The 26008-nt window shown below is 39.0% G+C and overlaps 2 protein-coding genes across 3 annotated transcripts in view; one reads left to right on the top strand and one right to left on the bottom strand.

Annotated features, from left to right (window-relative positions):
- Positions 1-26008, bottom strand: part of macrod1 (mono-ADP ribosylhydrolase 1) — a 75321-nt gene that overhangs the window by 38836 nt on the left and 10477 nt on the right. The gene's annotated exons all lie outside the window — the stretch shown is intronic.
- On the top strand, positions 1054-24201 carry flrt1b (fibronectin leucine rich transmembrane protein 1b). The gene is made up of 3 exons (XM_058396928.1): positions 1054-1420; positions 14487-14905; positions 18907-24201. Exon 3 carries the CDS (start codon positions 18994-18996, stop codon positions 21157-21159), a length of 2166 nt encoding a protein of 721 aa, XP_058252911.1. The 5' UTR covers positions 1054-1420; positions 14487-14905; positions 18907-18993; the 3' UTR covers positions 21160-24201.

Genomic DNA, 26008 nt, shown 5'->3' with positions numbered 1-26008 from the left:
TAGCAAACTTAACTAAATGCAAACAGAATAAACATCAGTGCTGTGGTTATGTTATAGACTGCTTTCTAAACTGTGGTGCCCTCATCGTAGAAAGGTGTATATAGGCTAGTGTACATGTAAAATTTTACTCTAACATGTAATTATGTATGAAAATATCTTTTAAGGTACAATGTATTGAAAGACACAAATTAGAGATATAAAAGTATAAATTCTAGTTTAGTTCCCCTAATCTGAGGGTGTAGACCAATATTTAGCAGTTTTATGCAAGTTAATACTAATAAACTGAAATCTGTTTTGTTTAACGTTTGTCTTTCACACAGAATCTGTAGACACTCGTGCATGTGGCCTGCATGGCCATTTTCACTTTGAGTGCATGGATGCTGTGTTTTGTGGAAAGCATGAACACTACTGAAACTTGGATTGTTTCGAGGTTCTGTCACCTGGACTTAATGAACACATTCACGTGGAATGCGTGAGCACTTTCACTCGGAATGCACGGACACTCGCTTTGAATGTGTGCACAGTTTCACCTGGAATGCACGGACACATTCATGTGAAATGAGCAGATATTTTCATATGGAGTGCGTGCACACCTACGTGGAGCGCATGGACACTCACATGGGCCGTGTGGACGCTCACGTGGAATGCATGGACACTGCTCGCTTGGAATGCATTAACACACTTTCACTTGGAATGCGTGGACGCTCGTTCACACAGTATGCCTGAACGCATTCGCTTAGAATGTGTGGACATTTTCAAGCAGAATATGTGAAAACTTTCAGTTGGAATGCATGGACACAATTTCATGTGAAATGTGTGGAAGCTCTCGTTCGGGATACACGGGCGTGGCTTGTGAAATGTGTGCAAATGTTTGACTTGAAATGCGTGGACACTCTTGCATGGGCACTTGCATGCACTCACACAGCGCGCATCATGCTGACACATGTTGCGTTTGTGTAACTGAGGAAGTGGCCCTGTCCTGTGCATATGAGCCAAAGGGATGACTTCATTTACCATCTCCCTGGACAGTAAACAAATAACAAACTGGCATTTTATGTTATAAGGGTTTCCCTTGTGCAGGATGACCGGTTGTATTGTTTATATACATGAACAATCATATCGTTAAGACAGTGGCTAATGTTCTAAGTGCATTTTTTTCTCTCCCTTATTGGCCCACAAAACGGTTCGAGTCCGCTGAGGAGCTGGAGGGGTGGAGCGCGCGCGCGGAGCGGAGCGCGCCGTTTGTGTGACAGAGAGAGACAGCAGAGCGCGAGAGCCTGTGCGCGCGGCACTCACAACAGACCGGCGCGTGCCACAAGCGTTTTAACGGCGTTTTAACGGAAAGCGGGGTCGTTACACACATTAACTCTCGAGAGAAGGAAGCGAGAAACGGAGAGAAATGCGGACTGCTGAAATACAGGTATGCAGCGTTCAGATTTATACACACACACATATATATATATATATATATATATATATATTTATGACTAAAGCGTCGTCTAACGTTACCAGATTTAACCGGCTTGTTTCTTACTCTTAGAAACGTCTCACGAGAGGAAGCGGGAATCATTTGATTACACTAATAGGCGTCTTTTGACTTTAATAAAGGATGCTTTTTATTCATGCATTAAAATGATGCAATAAAAGATGTAAAGTGCGTTAAATGGCTAGGGCTGAGTAACTTAGTCCTGAATAGCCAGGCATTCTTCTCCAGATATTTTAGAAGTATATAAGTGGATGTGTTGCTCAGATAAATGCTCCCTTTTTTCATTGCATGACGAGTTGTTTGGTGTGTTTTTGGCATCGGAGTCTATCCCAACCTGTTACAGATCTGTGCACTCTCAGAAACAAAGACACCAAACTGGACTTTTCCTTGTCGCTTACATTAACTGACCATCTTATTCCTGGGGAAAGGGCATGTGGCGTACCTTTAAATACGCCTTTAAAGCTTTTAATAGATGCATTATCGGTCAACATTATGTACCTTATTTTTATTTATTTAAAAAAAAAAAAGAAGAAAAAGATGATTCCAGACTAGTGAGACAGAAAGTACCTTTAAGTTTAGTACCATTAATAAAACCCTAAAACTGATCAGCATCTCTTCTACAGAGGAGCCATGGGTTTTGTTCGAGGCTCAAGTATCTACAGGTCAGCAATTGTAAACTGAAACCTTCTTGTTTTTAGTGATGACTTTTCCCGAGATAAATACAAACATTTTACAGATAAAGAGAAAATCTACATAGGTGTAGATGAACACACACACACACCGTGTGAGAGCACGTACATATGGAAACAATCTCTATGTGAGGTGGCAGGTGATGACGCCAAACACACGAGTGTGTGCATGTTTTGGTTAAAACACACGGTCAGTAAATAATCCTGGCTGTCAAAATACTTTAACGCTGTAAGCCATCATAATATGATGTCTGTTTTAATACGATTTTAATGTTTATTGTGCCTCTGCATCTCTTCTATAAAGGAGTACACTGCAACGTGAAAACTAAATGTGGATTTCAAGTATCCCCCGGTCATTTCCCTCCAGACATTAGTCTTTACCTTGTTTTTTTAAGCGGCTAGTGATCACCTTTGAGATACAGACAGTGCCCTGGACAACTTACAGAGGTCCATGTTGAGCTGAAGATGATTTACAGATGAATCAGATCGCGTACAGATCTAAACGATCCCAATGTGTGGTGGCAGGTGATGATTGCTAAAGTGCCAGCATGTGTATGTGTGTGTGTGTGTGTATGGTGATAACTCCGCTATCTTTCATCGCTTTCCACCGTCTCTCCTCTTTCTTCCTGCCCTGTTGGTGACAGCCAGAAAACAGTGGGGTTTTTGTAGACTCGCCAGCATGAGCTCCCAGCCATGCCAGCACAGTGGGAAGAGTGTGTAACATAGTCTACACCGCATGAAACCACTCCGTACTGGACCACAGAGAACCACATCACACACGCACACACACACACACACACACACACAAGCCTTCAGTGACATGCACACACTTTTCTGCACTGCTGTCAGCTTCATGACAGGATCTGGGTTATCTCTCTGTTGTAATAAATTGTGACTGTTTTAAATAATGATTTGTCAAAGTACCAGAAGTTTAACTGCTATTATAACACTACTAAGCCTTTCTATTGTGCAAATGTGATTTCTCGATTGCTTGAAGCGCAATTTCAGCAAATCAACCCAATTCTAATTAAGGTGATAGTTCAGTAGTTTGAGAAAGAGTGAAACTGGCTGAAATCTATTCCATGGCTGTTTTTTTTTTAATACTCAAACACACTTGAGGTAATTCCATCGATCGAAATAATTTAATTATAACCCCTAGCTCTAAAACTGACCTCAACACTAGGATACTAATAAGAAAAGAAAATGTATAATTATTTAAGAGGACCCTAAGGGCAACAATTTTCCCATAATTGTGGCTCTTCACCCAGTTGTGAACTGTCTATACATGTGACTGTTCTGTACATAACACTGAGATCACACACTGAAATGCCAGCTTTTGAGTATAAAACAGATCCATTGACATTGAATGGCCTCAGTCAAGGATTGTACAGTCTTCGTCTTCATAATCTGTTCTGTGGTCAGCAGCTGCAGCTGTGTTTAATTCACAGCTCGATTCTGACCGAGTGATGTGTGCGTCATGGGTCAGTCTGCGCTCAGCAGCACGATAAAAATACTGCAGCCACAATACTGTGCGGATTACAGCGGAAATCTCTCGCCCTTTCTTTCTCTCTCTCTCTCTCTCTCTCTCTCTCTCTCTCTCTCTCTCTCACACACACACACACACAAAGAGCTGGCCTGCCTTGGAGCTGACACTTAAACAAAAGCATTTGCAGCCTGCGAAAAAATACACAGCTGCAGCACAAAAGCAAATACTGTCATTATGCAATTGGACTTTATAGAGGTTTTATCAAGACTCTCTGTTTATACAAAGATGTAGGTTGAAACTAGAGCACTGCTGGAAAGCTAGACCAAAGGAGAACCTGGTTGATATATTAAAACAATTATAATTGTTTCAAACAATTAATCAGACAGCTCTGATCCGATACTTAGGATCGGTATCAGGCCAATAAATTAAAAAAAAAAAAGAAAAAGAAAAAAAAAAGCAGACAGGATATTAAAAAGAAAAAAAGAGAATGAATTAGATCCAATCATGTAACAGCCTGAAATATTAAATAAACAATTAAATATAACAGCCAGAGTATTGCTCGCAGCACAACAACATAAATCAGGTAAAAGTAATGCACGCCTTAAAAACAGTAGCCATGTGGCTTAAAGTTAACAACAAGCCGTGAGCTATTCAGCACAACATATGTGTGGGAGTTGCTCTCATATCAGCTGTGTGGAAACACTTCACACTAAATGACTGTTGATTTCATGGACAGATTTGTATTATTATCGAGATGGAAATGGTTAGGCTAGACTGAATGTTTTTTTTTTTTTTTGTTAGGTTTAATTTTACTATATTAACACTTTATTATATTTATTTATACTAGAACCGATTTGTGTGTGAATCAAAATAACTGTGTTTTAGATATCTGTTTTTTTCTGCATTTTTTCCCCCCTATAAATAAAAAAAAAATCAAGAAAAAATGATCGGTTAGATATCAGTAACCGCTCATACTCAAGGTTCTATACTGGTATTGAAAAATAAAAAGTGGTATTATCTCATCTCTGAAATGAACTTTTATCTCCTAATGAATACTGCATGAAGAGTGTCTGGAAATCTGCTTAAATAGAGAGTGTTGTCTATTACAACTGTATTAGAGCACACACATACACATGCACACACGTGCGTATACACACACACATGCACACAAAGGCCTCTCTAGAGAAGACTCCACTCCAGCACAACAATGAGCAGTTCTGTCTCATCTTCTGCCAGGCCAAGGTTGTCATAGACACCATGAGATGTACATCAGCCTCTTTCATTAATCACTGTGGCCATTTTATTCATTGTCACCGAGTGATTTATTTCAGTCAAATCAAACATTCTTCTGTCGTGCACAGATTTTGGACTGAATGCCATTTGTGGCGGACAGTGAAGTGAAAAGCCGTGTTGTTCATGAGCATGGGGAGTATTGAAGAGCAGCCGTATGGCACTAAACTGCAGCTCTAAGACTTTCTTACAACGTTGCGGAGTTGGTGACGGAATATCCCAGACCCTATACTATGAACCGCTTCAGTGTGTTTCAAAAGGCTGCGTAAAAGTGAAAGATGCCTAAAATCCATCTCTGCCTAGGTGATTTCTTTAAGATTTCAGCACATGCAAAAGTGGTCAGTGCATGCAAACCAGCTCCTGGACAGGACCTTGGACATTTGTGTTTTTCACACAAAGTAGTCTTAAGGCGTGACTTTGTTGTGAAAGGTAGACAAGTTTAACTTCAACAGACTTGTGCGGATTTAGTAAACAAGTAAATCTCGCCCAGGTTTTAAGAACAAGTTCCTTCAAATGTAAATGCTGTGAAATGTAGGAAACAATGTAAGAATTACAGATGGGCAACTTGTATCGTTACAAATAAAAAGCACGCAGCTGTATTAACAAAGTGACTATTTTAATATCGCCTACACCCGAAGACACTCTACTCTGAAACATTGAAAGGAAAATTCTAACAAAGATAACTATAGCTTATATCTGGACTATAACGATGTCTTAAATACAAAATTGTGTCTGTAATATTTAGACTGGCCAAAATACATAGGAAAAGTGTCACCCTTTTCATAATTGGTTTGTGGTGTGCAAATATTATGTCCATTTTAACATCGATCCATCTTCAGTAGGCTCTTTATTCTGGTCAGGCTTGCAGTGTATCTGGAGTTTATCCTGGTAACACTGGGTGCAACACAGTTGGGAGAAATCACTCTGGACGGGACACGATAAACAAGCCCACATGTTCATGTCTGAGACAAATTTGAGAACTATTATAGATAGAAAAAATAATCTCCACTCAAACACAAGTGTCTGATGCTAAATATCTCCAGACGTTGCTATTCCACTTGCCATGCAGATGCAACACCAGCTGCTTTTGACTAGACATTCTCTGTGGTTCTACCCCACAGTTCATGATTTGCCAAAAGGAAAGACTACGTAACGTAACGATCACAGAAGTTCAATACAGAAAACTACTGAACTAATTTTTTAAAACCAGATTAAGCAAACGAATAATAAATGAGTTCCGATATCCAGATTAACTAGTACAGTAATACCTCACACATCGGCGAGGTTACGTTCCAGGACTCCATCGCCAATGACGAGGTTTTGCAGATGGGCGGTGGAGTCACTAAAAATGCTAATACTGTACTGTAAATGCTTATTTTTAGAGTTTAAACCCTAAACATGACCCCGATCATGCTCCCAAAACACTTTCATTTAAAAGTTAGCTTAATACATTACCCTTAAAAAATAAATAAATGCATGACGTAAAAATAGAGTACAGTATCACCTGTATAAAAAACAAGGAAAAAATCACCGACATCACTGATTCACGGAATATACACGCGTGTTGAACCGAGTACAAGGTACGGGGAGATGAACCGCCACATCACGCATACAAAGCATCGTAGCTACCAGCCAATCGGCATCTAGGTAAAACTGTTAATGCTCTGCAATTGGCTACTTCCAACCCTTCCGGCCAATAGCGTGTCTTAATAGCTGTACCGTACGCATGGGATATCGGCGACGTTCGATATCATTCAAATAACATTTAGATTTTATTTATATTGATATTTTGTTGATTTTACTTTTATATTTCTATTATTAAATTAATAAACAAAATTTTTCTTAATAATTTCGCATTAAAAAGCATGAAAATGACGTAAACACTTTTGCAGGATTTTGTCAGGATTTCGCAGGAAAAATTCGCAGATGCAAATTAGTTAGGTTCCAAAGAAAATTTCACGGATCGGTGAAGTCGCGAATCGTGAGACGCGGATCTGCGAGGTATTATAAGATTTTGACATGAACAAACACAGCCAGGGATACGTCTGGGATAATAATATTGTTTGTGTTAATTAGTCATGCCTTCTGTGGCATAAATGTCCCATCACAATACCTGATGTTTTCTTAATACATGATATTTATCACAATATTTCATCACGCTGACTTTTTACAAGCACGACAATTTGCTACGTCGTGAAAAAACAATGTGAAAAGTGCATAAAAATATTTAATAAAAAAAAACAAAAAAACGATACTAATATTCTAAAAAAAACCCCACAATGATTATGATCATATCAGCCTTCTCGCATTTTGAGTATCATGATCGAATAATTGCAAATTAATTATTGACACATGAATGCGTCTACCACTCATTAATATATTAATAGTAGTTTTACAGCAGCAGAGTGTCTACTGCTACAGCCTGGGTCTGTTAAGGGCTTTTAAACAAGCAGAACCCCATTAACACCAGTGTTATGTGTATGTGTGAAAATTGTGGATACATGACTGAGACCTTCACTCACAGCATTACCTTGTGCGCCATTAGAGTGAACATTAGGACAACCATTAGTAGCATAATAAAAGTCGTTACTGTGTGGTTTTTGGTCATCCACAAGTGATGTAAGGAATAAAATGCAGGACGGCACACGGGGAACTGATCAATGCTGGGGTTGGTGTGTGTGATGTGACCTGTCGCAAAGTGAAATTTATTATTTCTATTAACAGGACGCCTGTAGTAGTTTATTCCTTTTCTACCACAACAATTTGCCAATTTTTTATTTATTAAAAAATATATAATATATATATATAAATATATAAAATATATTTTAATAAAAGACATGATTTCTAACTATGGTTGTAAGGCAGATGCTCCACATAATCTAATAATAAATTGATTTAAAAATAGTGTTTTTCTTAGGACATGTTACATTTATGGAAGGAGTTTCTGGTGTCAGTGCAGTATAAAAGTCACAGTGTTTTGTAAATTTCCCAGCACAGGAGACTTTACACACAGAGTTGTTTATGCTTTCCAGTTTTTCAGTGACAAACTACATTTTTTTAAACAAAAAATTTTTATTATTAACTTGAAGAGAGAATCCGAGATGCTGGAGAGGGAAGGGCCGTTTATCATTGATATAACGTAACTGATAACAGGAACTCGGACGTCTTGTGAACGTTTCACAACAATAAATGTAACTATAAACCGTTCATAAGTGTGACATGTTCATTAATAAATGAAACATTGTTATCGTAACCCTTCAAACTGTGCGGTTATACACACGTCAGTTCATATCACACCGCTCCAGCACGTGCTTTTATAAGAGCCTCGTTTGTCTGATAGGATGTGATATATCTATTCAGTCTCTTTAAGCAACTCGCAACATGTGACTGCAATTTAAAATGATAACTAGCTAATGTAAACAGGATTACACAAATTTACATGTACCATCTCCCTTTCTAACACACCGCTTGGTGCCTACTAGTCTGGCTCTAATTAAGCTATAAAAAAAAGTGCAAAGACCTCCCAGAGGAAGGCTAATCATGTTCAGCTTAGTAGAGAGTGTTTGTTGAACACGGCCAGTTCCACATGATGATCTTTTAGCAGGGCACATTTACCATTTAGGCAACTATGTTCACTGACCTAAATGCTGAAGGCAGCCTTATATAAACAGAGACATGTTGTGCTGTGTGTTTAAACTGATGATCTCTAACCTCCTCCTGGAGATCTACCTTTCCGTAGAATTTAGCTCAGGCTCTAATCCAGCTGAGCTGATCCGGCTAATCCACTAGACTGATTATCTTGAGTCGGTGTGTAGGATTAGAGACTAAAGTGAATTCTGTAGAAAGGTAGATAATCAGGGAAGGGTTGAAGATCATCACTAGGTATGTGATGACCTACAGGTTTACCATTTTAACTAGAAAACAGACATGAAATGAATCTTTAGGGATATTTTTATACGGAACTCTCAATATTTCCTTAGAGTTGTATGTCCATGTGTTTATGAGAACTGTTGGAAAGAGCATGAAGGTGTGTGTGTGTGTGTGTGTGCGTGCTGTACTAAAAGACAGAGCGTGGAAAGCTGTGAAGAATCCAGTGCTTAAATTGCCTGTTTATTTCCAGACACTGCATCATTTACACAGCTACAGAGGGAGCAAGTGAAGCAGAGAAAGACAAAGGGGGAAAGTGAAACTGAGGGCTTGGAAAGGATGAAACATAAAAGCAAACAAAACAAAGTGGTGGTTTATCTCTGCAGAGAAAGAGAGATGATTAAGATGATTAGGATCCTTGGTTTTTGATAACCTTGAATTTTTGCTAGCAGTTGTCAAATAGTTCAGGCATAACTCCAATCAAAGACAGAAAAATTTTCAGCTGACATGCAGTAGAGACTAAAAGCAGGAGATGAGTTCAAACATCCAACTAAAGTGACATGAATGGAGGAAAGAGGAAGAGGGGTGAAAAGACTAGAACAGGGCTGACAGGATGTGATTCCTGTTTATAGCTTTTGCCAGTTCATTAGAGAGCATGAGAGAGGGAGAGAGAGAGAGAGAGAAAGAGAGTGAATAGTGGGAAGGAGGGAAATTGCAGGAGAGGTAAAGCATAAATAATTCCAAAAAAACACTGCATCAAATTTAATAGGCTGCATTTATACAGTGCTGTGTAAGGTGTGTGAATCTCAGGTGTGTCTGTGCGTGAAAGAGGCAGAGACTGACAGAAAAGGAAGAAAGAGAGAACAGAAAAGCGAGTGAAAGGGAAAGAGAGCAAGCGTTTGAGTGAAAAGAGATAGTTTGAACTAGAGATAGTCTGACAGCGTGACAATTATTCTAGGCTGAGAGTAACTGTGAGGAGATTGGATTCAGAGCCATTTCGTTTGCTACATACATGCACACATTTTCAACATTTACAGGGCAAACAAACATATTTACATAGGCTTATAATAGGCTACACAAGTTAGACTATTAATTATACTAATGATCTTCAAGTAAAAATAGACAGTTTGTTGTATATTAATCAGGAACATCATTTTTGGCTTTGACATAATATAATTATCAATCAACAGGTGAATCTAGCTGCCTAACTGGTTAACGTTATATTTTTGTTGATTTATGGACGTCCGGTTTGTGTTTAGACTACGTATTTGGTGGGATACTATGAGGGGAATAATTACTTAGATTTATTTCGAGTATAACAGTGTGAATATTTAGCATTTCAAAGATCTATTTAATTAATGTAACTAATGAGGAGTATAATTTTCATTCAAAGTCTGAATGAATACAGGAGTATTAATGCAGAATATGAAAGAAAAGCCTCTTGGCTAAATAATGAAATGCTAATCATGAGTTCGTGATCAAGCAAAAAATAATACTGATTATCATTCAGCTCCATCATGTGCATTACAGGCAGTCCCTTATATTTATCTACCGTTTGTACTACTAAAACAGACCTCAGGGTTCAGCTAGAGGTGAAGGAAAATAATCTGCATCAGTTGAAGCATACAGTGGATGAAAGGAGCTATTGTGTAGGATGTGTTTGTGTGTGTATATGTGTGTGTGTGTGTGTAGTCTCGACATTCACTAACACACAATTTGTATAGTTCTCTCCTGGAATCTAGTCTACAAAAGTAAAAGTAGCGCATGATTTTGTTAGGAATCTTTCCGAATGCAGGTACCACGGACTAACCTACCCCCAAAATGCCACACAGCGAAGTAAGAATTAAACCTCAGAGCAGGATATTTTTCAGAGCTGACTTACTACCAGTGAGAGCCCATGCCACAGAGATAAATACAACAGGTCTGTTATAAAAAGGCTAGAGATCAAAATCAATCACAAGATGAAAAAAGAACAGTCTGCTCCCATCTGCTTCAACAAATGAAACATAACTTTGGTAGAGTGAAGCCGAACTGCTAAGAGAAACATGAAAAATGGCAAGTGGGCAGCAAGTAGAACAGGAAACAAAAATAAATCCTAACCCACCTTGTTATGAAAACCAACGCAAACACACGGCATTGCAACAGTCCAGGGCTCAGGTGGACAGTCCTGTCCATCACATTTAGGGCCAATAACGTGATCATCTTTAACGGCACGCCAGGCCTAGTGTGTTAAAGGGCAGGTCAACCTTCAATTTTTGTTTCACATACTACGATATCAAGCATGGCTCAGACTCAAGGGAGCCAATTTAAGAAAAAAATAAAAAAAAACCTCAGAGAACAAGAAAGGAAAAAGAACCAGTGTGTGTATTTGTGTGTATAGATTAGTGTCCTGTTCAGGGTGGTAGAGAGAGAGAGAGAGAGAGAGAGAATATTCAAAAGAGGAGTTTGAAGAAGTCCACTGTTTAGAAAATTCTATGATGGAAAATCCCCTATCTTTTCTCTTTCTATCCTGTTTACCCTTTACCCTCAACTCTCCTGTTCTGTTGTTCCCTGTCCTCTCCTCCGCCACTGCCTCTCTCTCTCTCTCTCTCTCTGTCTGTGGTTGTTCATGCTAAAAAGGCTGCTGTGTGCGGCTCCGCGTTGAGAGGCTGGTCACATCCTTCTGTGTCTGTACATCTCCCACAGATTTTTCCCTCCCATTGCCGAGTTATTCTTGATTACCTTTAGCTAATTATCATCAGATCATACACACACACACACACGCACACACAAATTACTATTCAAAGCCATAGTCAGTTTAAGATCTGTGCTGTCACCAGGCCGGAGGGAGGGAAAAAAAAAGGCTGGTTTCCAGACACCTCTCATCAAGGTATTTTATGGATAATACCTGGCAAAACACTTTGGTGTAGCAATTACGTTCTTTCTCCTTCTTCTGAATAGTACATAATTAGACTGAGCCCTGAGGACAGGTTTGATATAGAAACTCTGAAGCCTCATTAGTTCGTGATCCTGATGTAGAGGATGTAGAGGAGGAAGATTTGAAAAATGTGACAGTGATATTAGTGGCCAAAAATATCTTAATAAACAAGCAGTCCAGAGGCCACCATTCTACCACTCCACCACTCTAAAGCAGGACTGGGGGACAGAAAGACATGTAGACATGCCCACACTTATACACACACACACACACACAAAGGCTGGCCCACTGCCCTAATGCACATGCACCATATCTACAGTACCAGAGCCTAAGGGATACACTGTAAATCATATTAAGTGTTTTGCTACCATTCTCATGTACTAGACATCACACACACAAATTACTCTGTCTGTTTACTCTGCTCACATGGGTCTGTATCACAACACCATATATCAAGTCCTGCCCTGAATTAATAATGAACTCGATCTGCTGCAGAATAATTATTTCATGATGTACTTTAGTAATATTTTATGACAAAGCAGTGTGAGGGGTCATTAAGTTTTCATGTTCCTTCATGAACTTAAGACAAAGAGTGCGCAAGCATATAAGTGTGTGTGTGTGTGTGTGTGTGTGTGTTTGATGAATTCAGGCACTGTGTTGGGCTTAAATCCTACTTGGCCTAACAGTAATTTTTGCCTACAAATTTCATTGCAATGGATTCATCAATCTTCCTTCTTCCCTTTCCTTCTCCATCTGGCTCTCCCTCACTTTCACTCTCTCATTCCCTCAGTCAGTAAATGAGAAATTGAAAGCCAGAGATGGGGAGGGTTACGTGCACAGGTTGGTTAAATGGTTTCCACACACACACACACACACACACACACACACACACACACACACACACAGGCTATGCTAACATATAAGCACACAGGGGACATTAATCACATCTTTTCCATTTACAATTTTCTAGAGAATAGTTTTAACTACTGAGACCGAACAAGCTGTACTATATAGCTGTGTCCCAAATGGTGCCATAAGCCTTGAGGTCCTCTTCCAAGTCCACATTTTGTTGACATCATTGAAGTGTAGACCTCTAGTGCACAAGTGACCAAGCACACAGGGGTGTAAAAGTGAACATAACAATCCGGCCTTGCCTAAGATCACACTGACAAACTTAAACCATGTACTAAAGCAAAAATCTCCCAATAAAACAATATATAAACTGTGAAAAACGTGATTTTTTTTTCCGGATTTGGTTAACATAAGGTGTTTCACTAATCCTGCTTGATACATATACATTATTTATGAAATTCACTTTAGGACTAAGTTTATTTGGACGTGTTTCTTCACATCATTGCCTTTTAATATTACTCTACTGTATCCACTAAGCCTTGATCTTGACAAACCCATCCACAGTGATTACAGTCCTTGCAAATAATTGCAAAGGCTTTCGAGTAATAGACTGGTGCGAAGTCTGCAGGATTCAGCAAACACCCTGCAATACGAACAAAGACTGCAATGCCATGCATTATAGCCCTGTAGTGTATAAGTGTATAAAATATTACCTGCTGCCATCAACAGCAATAACCATGAAGCAATACAATGTGAATTGCTGTGACAATCTCATGCAGGTCTGTACAGTCAGGGTCAAAGTAAAAGCAAGTACAGCAGTAGCCGTGACAAACTTCCATCAAATCTGATCATCACATTCGAGCTTACACTATCCTAATAAAAAGGTTATAGACAGAAAAAGAAGTAAAAGGAGAAAAAGGATAGGCAGCAAGCTATAAGCACAAAAAGGTGAGAGCAGCATATGAGAATGTAGAAGTGTAGAGTAGAGTGTAATGAGAGTGTAAATGGAATATAAAACATAGCCAGCTCTGAGTGCAGGACAGATGGAAATGCATCGCGGATTCAGAAGTTCATCTTCTGCATATCAATCTATCGTTCTGCTCCTCCCCTGTGTACCAACAATCAGCACAGTTTCACTAAAAATCCCCAAATCCATTATTGATTTTAATTAACCCACACATTCATTATTACCACAGTGAATCATTCTATGTGAATTATCTCCGAGCTGGAAATGTTCAGTCTCCCCACGCAGGTCAGTAAAGCTCTCCAGCGATCCATTTCCACCTGGCTCGCTCTATATTGCCCACACTGTGCCCTGCATGTCAGGAATATTGTTTTTGAACACTGCATCTCTGATTGATGCATAGCAAAACCATTAGATTGTGAGTCAATGGGCCCTGGGAGAGACTTTAAAAAATAAAAAAACTCTTCCACAACATAGCCACATGTTAGGACTGGGAAATACATCATAGTGTTGCAACGAAAGATAATACTCACCAGTGTAAAACTCCGGGTCCCGTAATGGCCATTGTGGTAAACATAAACACAAAACAATCAAATATCTACACACTACAATTTTAGACTCTTGCCATGAAATTACTGAGGCATCTGTAAATGTCTTTTGTTTTGCTCTTGCATAATGAGGCATTTTGTGTGGAGATGTATCCATCCTGTTCTTCAGCTCTTTGAACAAAGTGACCCAGTTAGTATTAATATTGTGTTTAGGTCTGGGCCGTAGCTTAGAGCCATCTGTAAAAGAGATTTTCCACTTAATTCTGCATGCCGAATTCTTTTCACTCCCCAGTTTTTAAAGCTCCCATTTTGTCAAGATGTGGTGTTTTTAAGTACTTAGACTATGAATGCATTCATTCACCATTGTGACTTCTGTGTTCCCGACAGGTGATGGCTTCTCAAAATTGATGCAAGCGGTTGTTCCATCCATCACCATGTGATATACAATCAGAATGATGACAATGCCTTTGGATGAACTGAGACTTCAACTCAAAACATCAGCTACAGGTCCTTTTGGTTTTGGAAGTGGTGACAAACACTGACTGCTTTGACTGGTTAAGACGGCAAACTTTTTCTTTCCTGAATGGAGTTATTCTCGCCTCTGTGCCTATATTTTACAAGAATCCTCCCAGTAATGGCTTTGATGGCCATCACTCACTGAAGTGACACTGAAATCCAATAAGACTGAAGATTTTACCACAATCTTATCTCATCACTGAACAGTTTGATCCATCGGCAGTGGGACACCCACACACTCATACGCTACAACTTACACAAAAAAAGGACCACCAAATTCACTCAAGCAGGTAAGGTATTTATTCTATATGCATATTCTGTATATATGTGTATCTAACATTTTGTATGTGACTCTTTTAAATAGCATGTTACCTAACAGAAGAAGAATTTACTTGAACAGTAGAGGACAAAAACTTCATTTAGAGACAAATTCATCCCAATATTGCATTTTAAAACAAAAAACAAAAACAAATAAAGTGTAAGGAAAGAAAAAATGAGCTAGATAACTCCTACAAACAAGATATTTTCAAATAGTGATGGTGACAGAAAAAGATGACACTAAAATACTACACACAGCTGTAGAGTCAGCGGGAGAAGAGGGCTGGTTAAGAAAATGACCAGTGATTAAACCATTTAAGTGTAGGGGGAAAAAAAGGAAATGAGCTGGAAATGAAGGTGGATAAGCAGGTGTGTAACTGTATTCATTAGGAACGTGGAGTAAAAATCCTGTCTATAAAGTCATGGCTGCAGTGCTAAAGTGTGCACACACACACACACACACACACATACAAACGCACAGCATACTTTTTCTACCATACATAGAATATTTTCTTAATAGACAGACAGACAGACAGACAGACAGACAGACAGACAGACAGATAGATAGATAGATAGATAGATAGATAGATAGATAGATAGATAGATAGATAGATAGATAGGCAGGCAGACAGGCAGACAGACAGACAGATAGATAAATAGATAGATAGATAGACAGGTATGCAGGCAGGCAGACAGACACACAGACAGATAGATAGATAGATAGATAGATAGATAGATAGATAGATAGATAGGCAGACAGACAGACAGACAGACAGACAGACAGACAGACAGACAGACAGACAGACAGATAGATAGATAGATAGATAGATAGATAGATAGATAGATAGATAGAGGTTTATATTAGGTGGGTTATGTTGGCATCCGCTAGTTCTGAGGCAACAGTGGGCTCAGGGTCACCAAAACTGGACAGTTAAAGATTGGAAAAAGACCAGGCAATTTTTTTCCTAATCTTTACCTGTCCCATTTTAGTGAGTCTGTGCTCACCATAGCCTCAGATTCCTGTTCTTGGCTGAAAGGAGTGTAACCCTAAATCTCATGCTGTTGTAACCCATCCAGCTCAAGGTTTATGTTTTGTATGCTTTTTGCTCACAGCCGTTGTAAAGACTGGTTATTTGAGTTACTGTATCCTTCCTGCTGGCTTGAACAAATCTGCCCATTTTCCTCTGACCTCTCTCAGCAACAAGGCATCTCCTCAAACAGAACTGTCGCTCTCTTGATGTTTTTTTTTTTTTTTTGCACCATTTTGTATAAACTCAAGAGACTGTTTGTTTGAAAATCAAGGAGATTAGCAGTTTGTGAAATACTCAAAACAGCTTGTCTGGCATCAACAGCCATGCCATGGTTAAAGCCACTGAGAACACACTTTCCCCATATATCAATTTGAAATTCAAAAATATGGCTACTGCAATCACCATCCTCTGTTCTGCTTGGTCTCCCTGCTCAAATACAAACACTATGAGCCTGGAGAGACAGTTGATTTTAGTCTAAAAATACCCATATGCATACACACTGAGAGAACAATTAAATATGACATTTAAATTGCTCTCCGTTTTCTGCCAAAGTACCTCTTTTCATGACTGGTAACAGTCGTAAATGGTGAGTGTTCTTTATATACTGCTTCATTTTTAAGAAGCAGTGATGTCTCTGGAGCTGATTTGAAGAAAATGAATTTTCTAAATATAAGAGAAAAATCATTTGTTTGGTAAATTGGTTTCCTTAAAATACATTGCACCTGTTACGAATTGTTGTCAATAAGCATAGCAAACCGTATGCAAAATTATTTCTCACTACTAATCTTTCTCTTCACCTATCTGGGAAAACCAACTCGATCGGTTTTGCATGTGAGCTAGCTCTGTTCAAGGGCTTGTTTTGCATGTAGTTGCTGCCTGAGGCAACAATGTGTGCAGCCGAGGGGCAGCTAACCAACTCCCATCTGGCCTGGCCAACAACACAAACAAGGCCGACTACACCCCCACGAGAGAGCAGGCAGCAAAAAAGAATGAGGCCCCAACAGAAATCTCACACACCTTTGCGCTCAAAACATGTAAGAATACAAACAGGTGGTGGTGTGTCCCTTTTGTGGCTTCATGAATAAAAAATCCAAATGGATAAACTTTCAGCAAAACCTGTGATGAGGCTTTGAAACAGGCTGAATTTGGATTAAGGCTAATGTTGATCTCACACGCCGTCCCACTCAATTAAATGAGAACTGTTCATGAATTAATTGACAAATCAATAAATAAAATATAAAAAAGATAAATTATGCACATATAGGCACATTTGATAGGTAAATAGAGAAAAACTGATGAACTAAAAAATATTTATTTAATGGTTTTCCATCCTATTTTTCTGATTTGACTGAACACATTTTCCAGTTACACTTTGATTTAGCAATTGTGCGAGGACAGAGGTCCTGTACTCCTGTCAATTATTTTAACTACAAAAGCTGTTGCAAACTACAGAGGCTGTCACTGGCTAGCTGAAGTTCCAGCTTTTCACCGTCAATAACTTTAATCACATCGGGGACTGAATGAGCAGTAATCATGCAGTAATCATCTGCAAGTGAATTTAAAAAATGTCTTCTCTTTGTTCACAGAAGCAGAAGGTTGGCATTAAAGACATAAGTACAGAAATGTAAATGGTAAAAAAAAATAAAAATAAGTAGAGCTAAAACTGTACATACCTCACACTTCATATCTGAAACATTAAAAATGCTGAGGATTTTTGAAAACGCTATAGAGACAATAAAAAAAAAAATCCTCAAAATCTCAAGGTGCTCATCTGGTTGAAGCTATTGGTCCATATATCTATCTTTGGCTTATCTGTACAACACATCTCACCTACAGTCAGAATATCAACATCGTCATTACATATAGTGAGTGAAATTGTACGTGTATTAACAATAAAAATAGCTAATACCAAATAATGCTAATCACGACTCACACAGGAACCATGTAGCTAATGGGATTCAGTGTGATTTGTAAATGTGAATCAGAATGCATAGTCCTGAAACTTCTATGATGGCTTATCACAACTGTTTGTTTGTTGATGGCTACTGCCAGTGTCAGTCATTCAGGTACATTCATCCAAGATGAATGACTTATTTACCACTTTCACACCATCACTTCCAGTTTGGTCAAGTTGTCAGTCGAATCCTGTTGTACACAACCAGTTTAACCTAAGATCAGCCAGCTGGTGATGACGCCTACACACCACTTTTTCTGTTTTGTATGAGCTGTGAAATGATTGACAACCATTTGGGATCCCATATTTGTATACGGAAGACAGATAAAGAACTAAAGAGGAAAAAAAACACTTGACAAGTATGAATTTATCCTATTGGTTATTGCATGATAAAAAGATTTCCACATTATTTTTACCCACACTTTTTGTCCCCTCACTTGTATTATATATTGCTTATCCATCACCTTGTGCATTTCTCAATGCATTCATTTGTTCAGTTCGTTAAATAAAACAAAAACATATTTATCAATCTTTTTTTTTTTTTAGTTTTTTTGCAATAATTTCCTCCAAGAAGGAAGAGAATGCAAAGTATTCTAGATTTTATCATTTTAAGCAGACAAGATGCAAAATGAAATGTGTAGAAGTAATTTCCATCCTAATTGCAAGTGCTATTCCCTCCACATCTCCCTCTGGTGATGATGAAGGCCTACATAAAACAGACACAGAATATAAAGCAAACCAAGCCTTTATCTTTCATGGGGAGTCCAGACTATCTCTTTGAATAATTCAACTTATTTTGAAAACAGTTTCCACAGACGGGCATAATTTGTATTAAACATGTAGTTTCCCATGTTGTTGTTTCTCTCTTAAATCCCAAATGCAAATGATGCAACAAAATGTAGTTGCAAAGGAATACAGTTTCAATTTGTACATTTAAGCTATATATGTCTACTGAGTCTGTTTCACCTTTTGCTTTATTTTTCCACAGGTCCAAAAAGTGCTGTCAGGAAAAAAAAAAATTGCCACCAAAAAAGTTTCCAAAGGAGTTGTGCTGTTTGCAGGATACTGAAAGACCATGGCAGCTGAAAGCGTGATCGAGCTCAGGGACTGGCTGTTCCTGCTTCTCCTTTGCCTGACTTTATTGGTGGAAGTGCTGGAATTTGCAGCGGCAACAGCTGCGATCACCGAGGCAGCACTTGGGGAGGCAGAGCTTCAGGGCGATGTTCCATGTCCATCAGCATGTAGATGTGATGATGGCTTTATTTACTGCAATGACCGTGGATTGAGCATCATACCACCTTTACCGTTAACAGCAGCTGTGCTCTATTTGCAAAATAATCGCATTAATAACGCTGGCCTACCAACCTCCTTAGAGCGGCGAATGACTGTTCAAGTAGTTTATCTCTATGACAATGAACTTGATGACTTTCCAACACATCTGCCTCCATCACTACGTGAACTTCACCTTCAGGACAACAACATACGAACTTTGCCTCGTTCAGCTCTTGCACGTTTACCCTTACTAGAGAAGCTCCACATGGATGATAATTCAATTTCAACCGTAAGCATTGAAGACAAAGCTTTTGCAAACAATCCACGACTACGACTTCTCTTCTTGTCACGTAACCACCTTTCAAGTATACCATCAGGGTTGCCATCATCACTAGAGGAGCTCAGATTGGATGACAATCGGATTTCTACAATTCCAACACATGCATTCAGGGGACTTACCTCACTAAGACGTCTTTTTCTTGACGGGAACTTGTTGGCAAATCAACGTATAGCTGATGACACATTTTCACGACTGTCTAATTTAACAGAGCTCTCTTTGGTACGCAACTCTCTTCAGTCACCACCTTTAAACCTTCCCAGCATGCACCTTCTTCGACTATACCTACAGGAAAATGCTATGACTCACATGCCAAGAGGTTCATTGGATGGTATGCATAGGCTGCAAAAGCTTGATTTGTCAGGCAACAACCTGACAACCCTTCCTAGGGGTTTGTTCAGGGACTTGGACAGCATCTCACAGCTACTTCTGCGTGGGAATCCCTGGTATTGTGGCTGCAACCTCCGCTGGCTCCATGATTGGTTGCATGTCCGAGGTTCATCGGTAACAGTGAGGGGTCTAACATGCCACGGACCAGAAAAAGTCAAGGGCAAATCACTTAGGGACCTCACAAGTCAAATGGAACAATGTGAGGCAGGTGTGGATGGACCTGGAGGAGTTGGAGGAGCAGTGGGAGGCGATGGACCTAAAAGAGACAAAGTGGATTCTTCAACTGAAACCCCAACCACAACAACCCTCACTCTTCCCCAGGGTTCTCTATTCACACTCAGGTCCAGAAGACCCGTACACAGATACCCTGACTTGCGACAGGACAATTCTGCAGAGGGTGAAGGTGAGGATGTTAGTAAAACATTGTTGATCAGTGTAAAGCCTTTAACTCCAGAGACAGCCCATATTACGTGGCAGGCTGCTCAACCAGCCTCAGCGTTCAGGCTATCCTGGCTAAGACTTAGCAGTAACCCAGCCATGGGATCTATTACAGAGACACTCGTCCCTGGAGACCGCAGAGAGTATTTACTCACTCAGTTACAACCACGGTCAAGTTATATTATCTGTGTGGTGCCTCTTGTTGTCAATAAAGGAAGGAGGACACCATTTACAGGAACAGGCGGGTTGAATTTGAACACTGACTCAGAGCATGAACACCCTGCTTGTGCCAGAACAGAGACAGCAGACCTTCAGATTCAGCCTAGTGCTGATCAAGGTCAGGGTGATCAAGGTACAGATGAATTTACTGTCTTACCCCTTGCAGGGATTATAGGAGGGGTGACTGCATGTGTTTCTCTGTTTTTAATTTTTGGGATTTTCTGCTGGTATGGACATCGGGCAGGATATCTCACAGCTGATGATCATACGGTCTATGCGCGTGACGTTGTCGGGCCCCGTAGTGCTGTCAAGCATTATGATGACTATGTAGAATCTGGTACCATTAAGGACACTTCGATCTTAGAGATCGGAACACCTGGTTTCCAGATGACGCCGTTGGCAGCCCAACAGCCACTGCAGCCAAAGGCAAAAGTTGAGGACATGACATATATTCATACTATTTTTCCCTCAAATAATACAACCCTTTACAGGAGCACCCTAAACCACACAGCGAATCCAAGCTATGGAACCAACCGTGGATACAGAGAAGGTGGAATACCAGATATAGATTATGCTTACACGTGATAGTCTTTGTAACGTCCCCTATCTTTCCTGGCGACTATCTTTAAGACAAAGTAGCTGAGTAGGGTTTTGTTCATTGTCTTAGGTTCCAAAGTAGGGGTGTGCCAATTCTGATGTAGTCTACGTATCATCTATATCCACAATAATCTTGTTACATTAAAATGCTTGTTTTAAACATATTAAATCAAAAGGTTAATTAAACAATTGCATAAACAGTGTGTAGAAACAATCCATGAAATCCATATAGTCTCCAAAATCCAGTGAAAACCAAATTTGATTCCCAAACCACTCAAGGTGCAAAAACAAAACCAGAATATCTTCTGAGTTTTAATATATTCATTGATTTCTTATGTGATTTGTCTCATCATAACCACAAGATTACCACAAGACAAGATTACCAAATGGCCTCATTTTCACACAGTCATGACGCAGGTTTTCACATGGCACACCCCTAATCCAATGTACCCTTTTGTGCCTCCTTCGGTCTGTTTCCAGTCTATCTGTAAACCGTTACAATTTGGGACAATGATTCCCTGGGGAAAAAAAATCTAGAACAAATAAGTGCCAGAGATACCATTCTTGGTATTGATATTATTTAACATTGAAGGTTTGGGGAACTTTTATATTTTTTTCATACCTGTTTATTTCCTTGAGCTAAGTCATGTTAAAGGGACATAACAGTAGCAGTAAGATAATGTTATCCTGAGGAACCAGGTGTGTATAGTTAGAACTTTACTACCTGTACTGTGTATGAGCAAAGGAAATGGGTGCCTTTCATTTGTTGTCAACATCTACTATGACAAAAATAACAAAAAATTTTTGTTTGTAATTCAGATTATAGGTTCTTACTATTCCCATTACCCTGTCTCTCTTTTGATTTTCTCCGGTATTGTATTTTCTTTTATTTTTTATGCTGTGCAGCCCGAAAAAGCTGACAGGGGTGATAACGGTTTGACATTTAGTTGGTTTCTTTCTTTTTTATTGGGGAAGGGTGTGGGTGCCAGGAAAACAGAAAAAAAATGGTTTCATGGTTTTGTGTTTACTAAGAAATTAGTTATTAAAAACCAGTTTTTGCAAAATGAGCATCATATATTAAAAACCCGAGCTAAAAAAGAAGCTAGATGAGATGTTCAAAATGGGAAAAGGCCTATTCAAAGACAATCATGCGAGTAAGACATCTCTCTCAAACTGACAGGCTGACACAGATAAAGCAGTCAATTTGGTACTAACTTAATCCAAGCTAATGGGAAGAGGATATCGATAAAGAACCACTGTCTGGAGAATAACATGAGCACTTAATCCAATAAAGGCCATGAAAAGTAGCCAGTGGACATTTCCATGACTCTAACTATGTCACCATGAAGAACCACTAATAAAAATCCATCCATGCCCTTAGACAATAGAAATCAGGTACAAATTTAAAAATAAGAGTTACAACACTGTGGACCTCTGCAACTTCTGTATAAGTAATGGAATGTGGTATAGAATGCCGTCTTTCTTTTTTAAATGGATAAAGGAGAATCTTGTACCCAAATTATTGGTAGAAACTGGAAGCATTGCTTGTAAAGCTGGAGTGTTAGTAATGTCAGCAAAATAGTATATAGTCCCTTTAATTTTCCTGCCTTTTATGATGCATTTTGAAAGTGAAATATCTGAACAAATAGCAAATCTGTCACTTTTTCTCTGCAGTAAATAATAAACAGCTTGTTTTTTTCCCATCCGTATACATATCTATATATATATATATATACATCAAAATTAAAACAGTTGTGCTGAACAGCATTTCTGTGTTAATTTGAGTTTTACAAATATACATCTAAAAGACAACATACTATTCTTTTGCCAAATCTAAAAATACACAAATTATGGGTAGGTCCTCAACTGGTCCTGGCATTTCTAAAAAATAAAAAAAATAATGACCTTTATGGCACAAGAGTCAGTGAGGAAAGAGAATGATGTGAAGAGAAAGCAAATGGATTGAGTCTTTTCTTTTTTGTCTTCAATCTGAAGTGTGTGGTAAAGCCTGTGTAAGCAACACATGGATCAATATAATAAGAAAGGACAGTGTAAGTGTTCATCTAAGACAGAGAAGAGGTTTTTCATAGGCAGGTATTCCCAACACCAATTAACACCATTATATTTTTCATTCTATTTCTGGACATTTACTCAAACCCATTCTTGGTGAATTATTATCAACAGCAATTAAACTTCTATAAATCATGTATGCTATTTTTAACAACTACACTTACATGGATTTAATGCATCTCTGGAACCCAAAACTCTCTGTGTATGTTTGTGCGAAAGAGAGAGAGAGAGGGCAAAAGAAAACAAGGTTTATCTGGGCTAATTAGTGTGAAAACTCTGTTGATTTTGGTTAAATGATACATAGCACTAACAGGGAAGTTAAACCATATGCTGAATATTTCACCCATGTTTGGATTCAAGTGAAATTTTGAAATATAAAATTAACACGTTAACATCACAAGTTCTAAAACGTTCAACTGAAAGAGTTCATACAAACTGAGCAAAACATCAAGCTATTTTGTTTAACAGCGCTATGCAACAAGCTTCCTGATGATGGCCCTGATGATCAGCATGTCTCTTCTTCCTCCATTTACCACATTGGGGCAATTAAGCTAATTAGACTAAGAGAAGGCCAGCATTCAAGTTTCCTTCATTTGAGCTAAAGTGGCGATTGATTGGAAGAGAATGGAAGGGGTGGGAGGCTTTTAACGAGGCCTGCAATAATTGCTATGCATGCCTTTCTGCAAGCTCACTGAGTTAGTTTTTAAAGCCACCGTACTGTTCATTAATGGCTCAGCATCTGAGAGTTGGTTCGTCAGTGCTGTACATCAAACGGAATTTCAATTAACACAGTCGACGTTCCGCAAAAAAAATTCCAGATGTTGCCGAACATTCACGTACAAGAGTGTATCTGCTCATTAACTACACATCATTTACACATTCATTTTCGAAACTCCGTCCTTACAATTCTACTCCAAACCATGATATACCATTTCAAAAGCGCTAGGCTACTCGGTAGGTAATTCGTAGTAAATGTTAAATAAATGTGTATACTCGCTGGAAAAACAGCGTCATGCTGTTGTAGCGCATGATATCAAAAAATTTGTAAGCGTCTCAGATTGCAATGAATTTATTAGGCGTGTGACAACTGTTTCCCTCTATCAAGCCTGGCTTCCAATTAGCAACAATGTGACATACGCTGAGAGATGTGAGATTTCACTGCGTGAACTCATTTTGAATTCGCTTATGCTAGTGAGAGAGGGCTCTGAACCAGGAGCTTGGAATGCTATGCCTCATTTGCAACAGATAACAGATTTAATGGCTTACACACTTTGACAAATAAGGTGCATTTTCAGACCTATTTAGAGATGTCTACACATTTTCCCCCTCATATGCCCATACGACAAAATAATCTGCATACTAAAGCTATGTAAATTTACTCTCTCTGGGTTAGAGGAGCATGTGAATTATACGCTGTGTGAACTAAACTATCCTCCCTACTCTATTTATCATCCCTTTATTTAAACTACAGGGCCAGTTTCTGTGTCTTACACTGGAGTGGGATCTGTAGGTCATATCCCTGGGCCTTTTAGATAATACTGTCAGTCAGGGAAAGACATAAAATAATAATTTGAAAAAAAAACAAAAAAAAAACCCTCTAACCACATTAACATGGCTCTCTTATCTAAAGTGCCAGGGAAATGAAAACATAAAAAAGAGAAACCTGGTGCTGCATTCTGTTTCGAGCTACAGTATATCGGACAGGGTCCCTTCTATCTGACATCATTCCATTGCCTCCCTGGGAATCTGGTTTGCAATATCTATTATCTGTGTCCCAGAAATATACATTCTCCTCCTCCATCAGAGTAATCCAAACAGAAAGACTCAAAGGGAAAATTTAAATCAACATGCCAAATTCAATCTCTTTTTTCTTGAGCCAAGGATGCCTGACGATGAGACACGTCCTTAAAGCCCTTGTCTGAGGAAACAGGCGCTGTCAGCGTTGTTTAACAGAAGTTATGTGGTCACTGACGAAACAGACGTTTAATAAGACATTCAGACCAGTGTCTCTTGAGTTTAAAGTGTAGTACTCGTGACTTTTCCGCATGAAACCCTCTCTCTGGGCATTGTCATAATCATGTCTACTTTGATTGTGGCTTTAAAGTTTAAAGCTTTAAACACCAGTAAGAAATCAAACAGAAATAAACCCGGGAAATTTTATTAGGTCATATGATTTACTAGGACTTACAGACATCTGTGCATGTAAGTCTCTTTTCTCTCTAGCTCACGGCTTAACAATCCACTCTACGTGAAACAACGCATCTTAATAAACCAACCTGCAACAATATATCCTCCCTAATTTACTAGATGGATAGACGGATCAATGGATAGATGGATGGATGGATTTAGTAGTGTAAAAAGGATGTTTACCCCTCCCCGGTCCCCGCCTCTCAGGAGGACAGTTCCTAAGTGCTAGTGGATTTTATGTTGGGTGTATTTTATGGGGGAAGCAGGAGCCAAGAGTTGTAAAATGTTGTGAGAAGGAGGAGAGAGAGGACAGGGGGTGGAGGCAATCTTATTGGAAATCCAATCTTTATTGAGAACAACACACAAACAGTCCTCCCCCTCTCCCACCCAGCCTTGCATCTCACACTGCTCTGCCTCTCTCCATCTTGTGATCGATCATCTCTCAGTGAAGTTTCAGGAAAGACGGATATGTGTGTGTGTGTGTGTCTTAAAAAAAAGAATAAAACACTTGAATGCATGATTTTAGACGAAAATATTCAATTACAGCAAGGTGCGATGTCGTCGAAAGAGAATGCACTGA

The sequence above is a fragment of the Hemibagrus wyckioides genome, linkage group LG08, assembly GCF_019097595.1.
Source record: "Hemibagrus wyckioides isolate EC202008001 linkage group LG08, SWU_Hwy_1.0, whole genome shotgun sequence".
NCBI lineage: Eukaryota > Metazoa > Chordata > Actinopteri > Siluriformes > Bagridae > Hemibagrus > Hemibagrus wyckioides.
The sequence above is the reverse complement of the archived record's forward strand: the minus strand, read 5'-3'. Positions and strand labels throughout refer to the sequence as shown.

Excerpts from the sequence above, each read along its gene's own strand:
- flrt1b (XM_058396928.1), top strand. The coding sequence starts at position 18,994 with ATGGCAGCTGAAAGCGTGATCGAGCTCAGGGACTGGCTGTTCCTGCTT.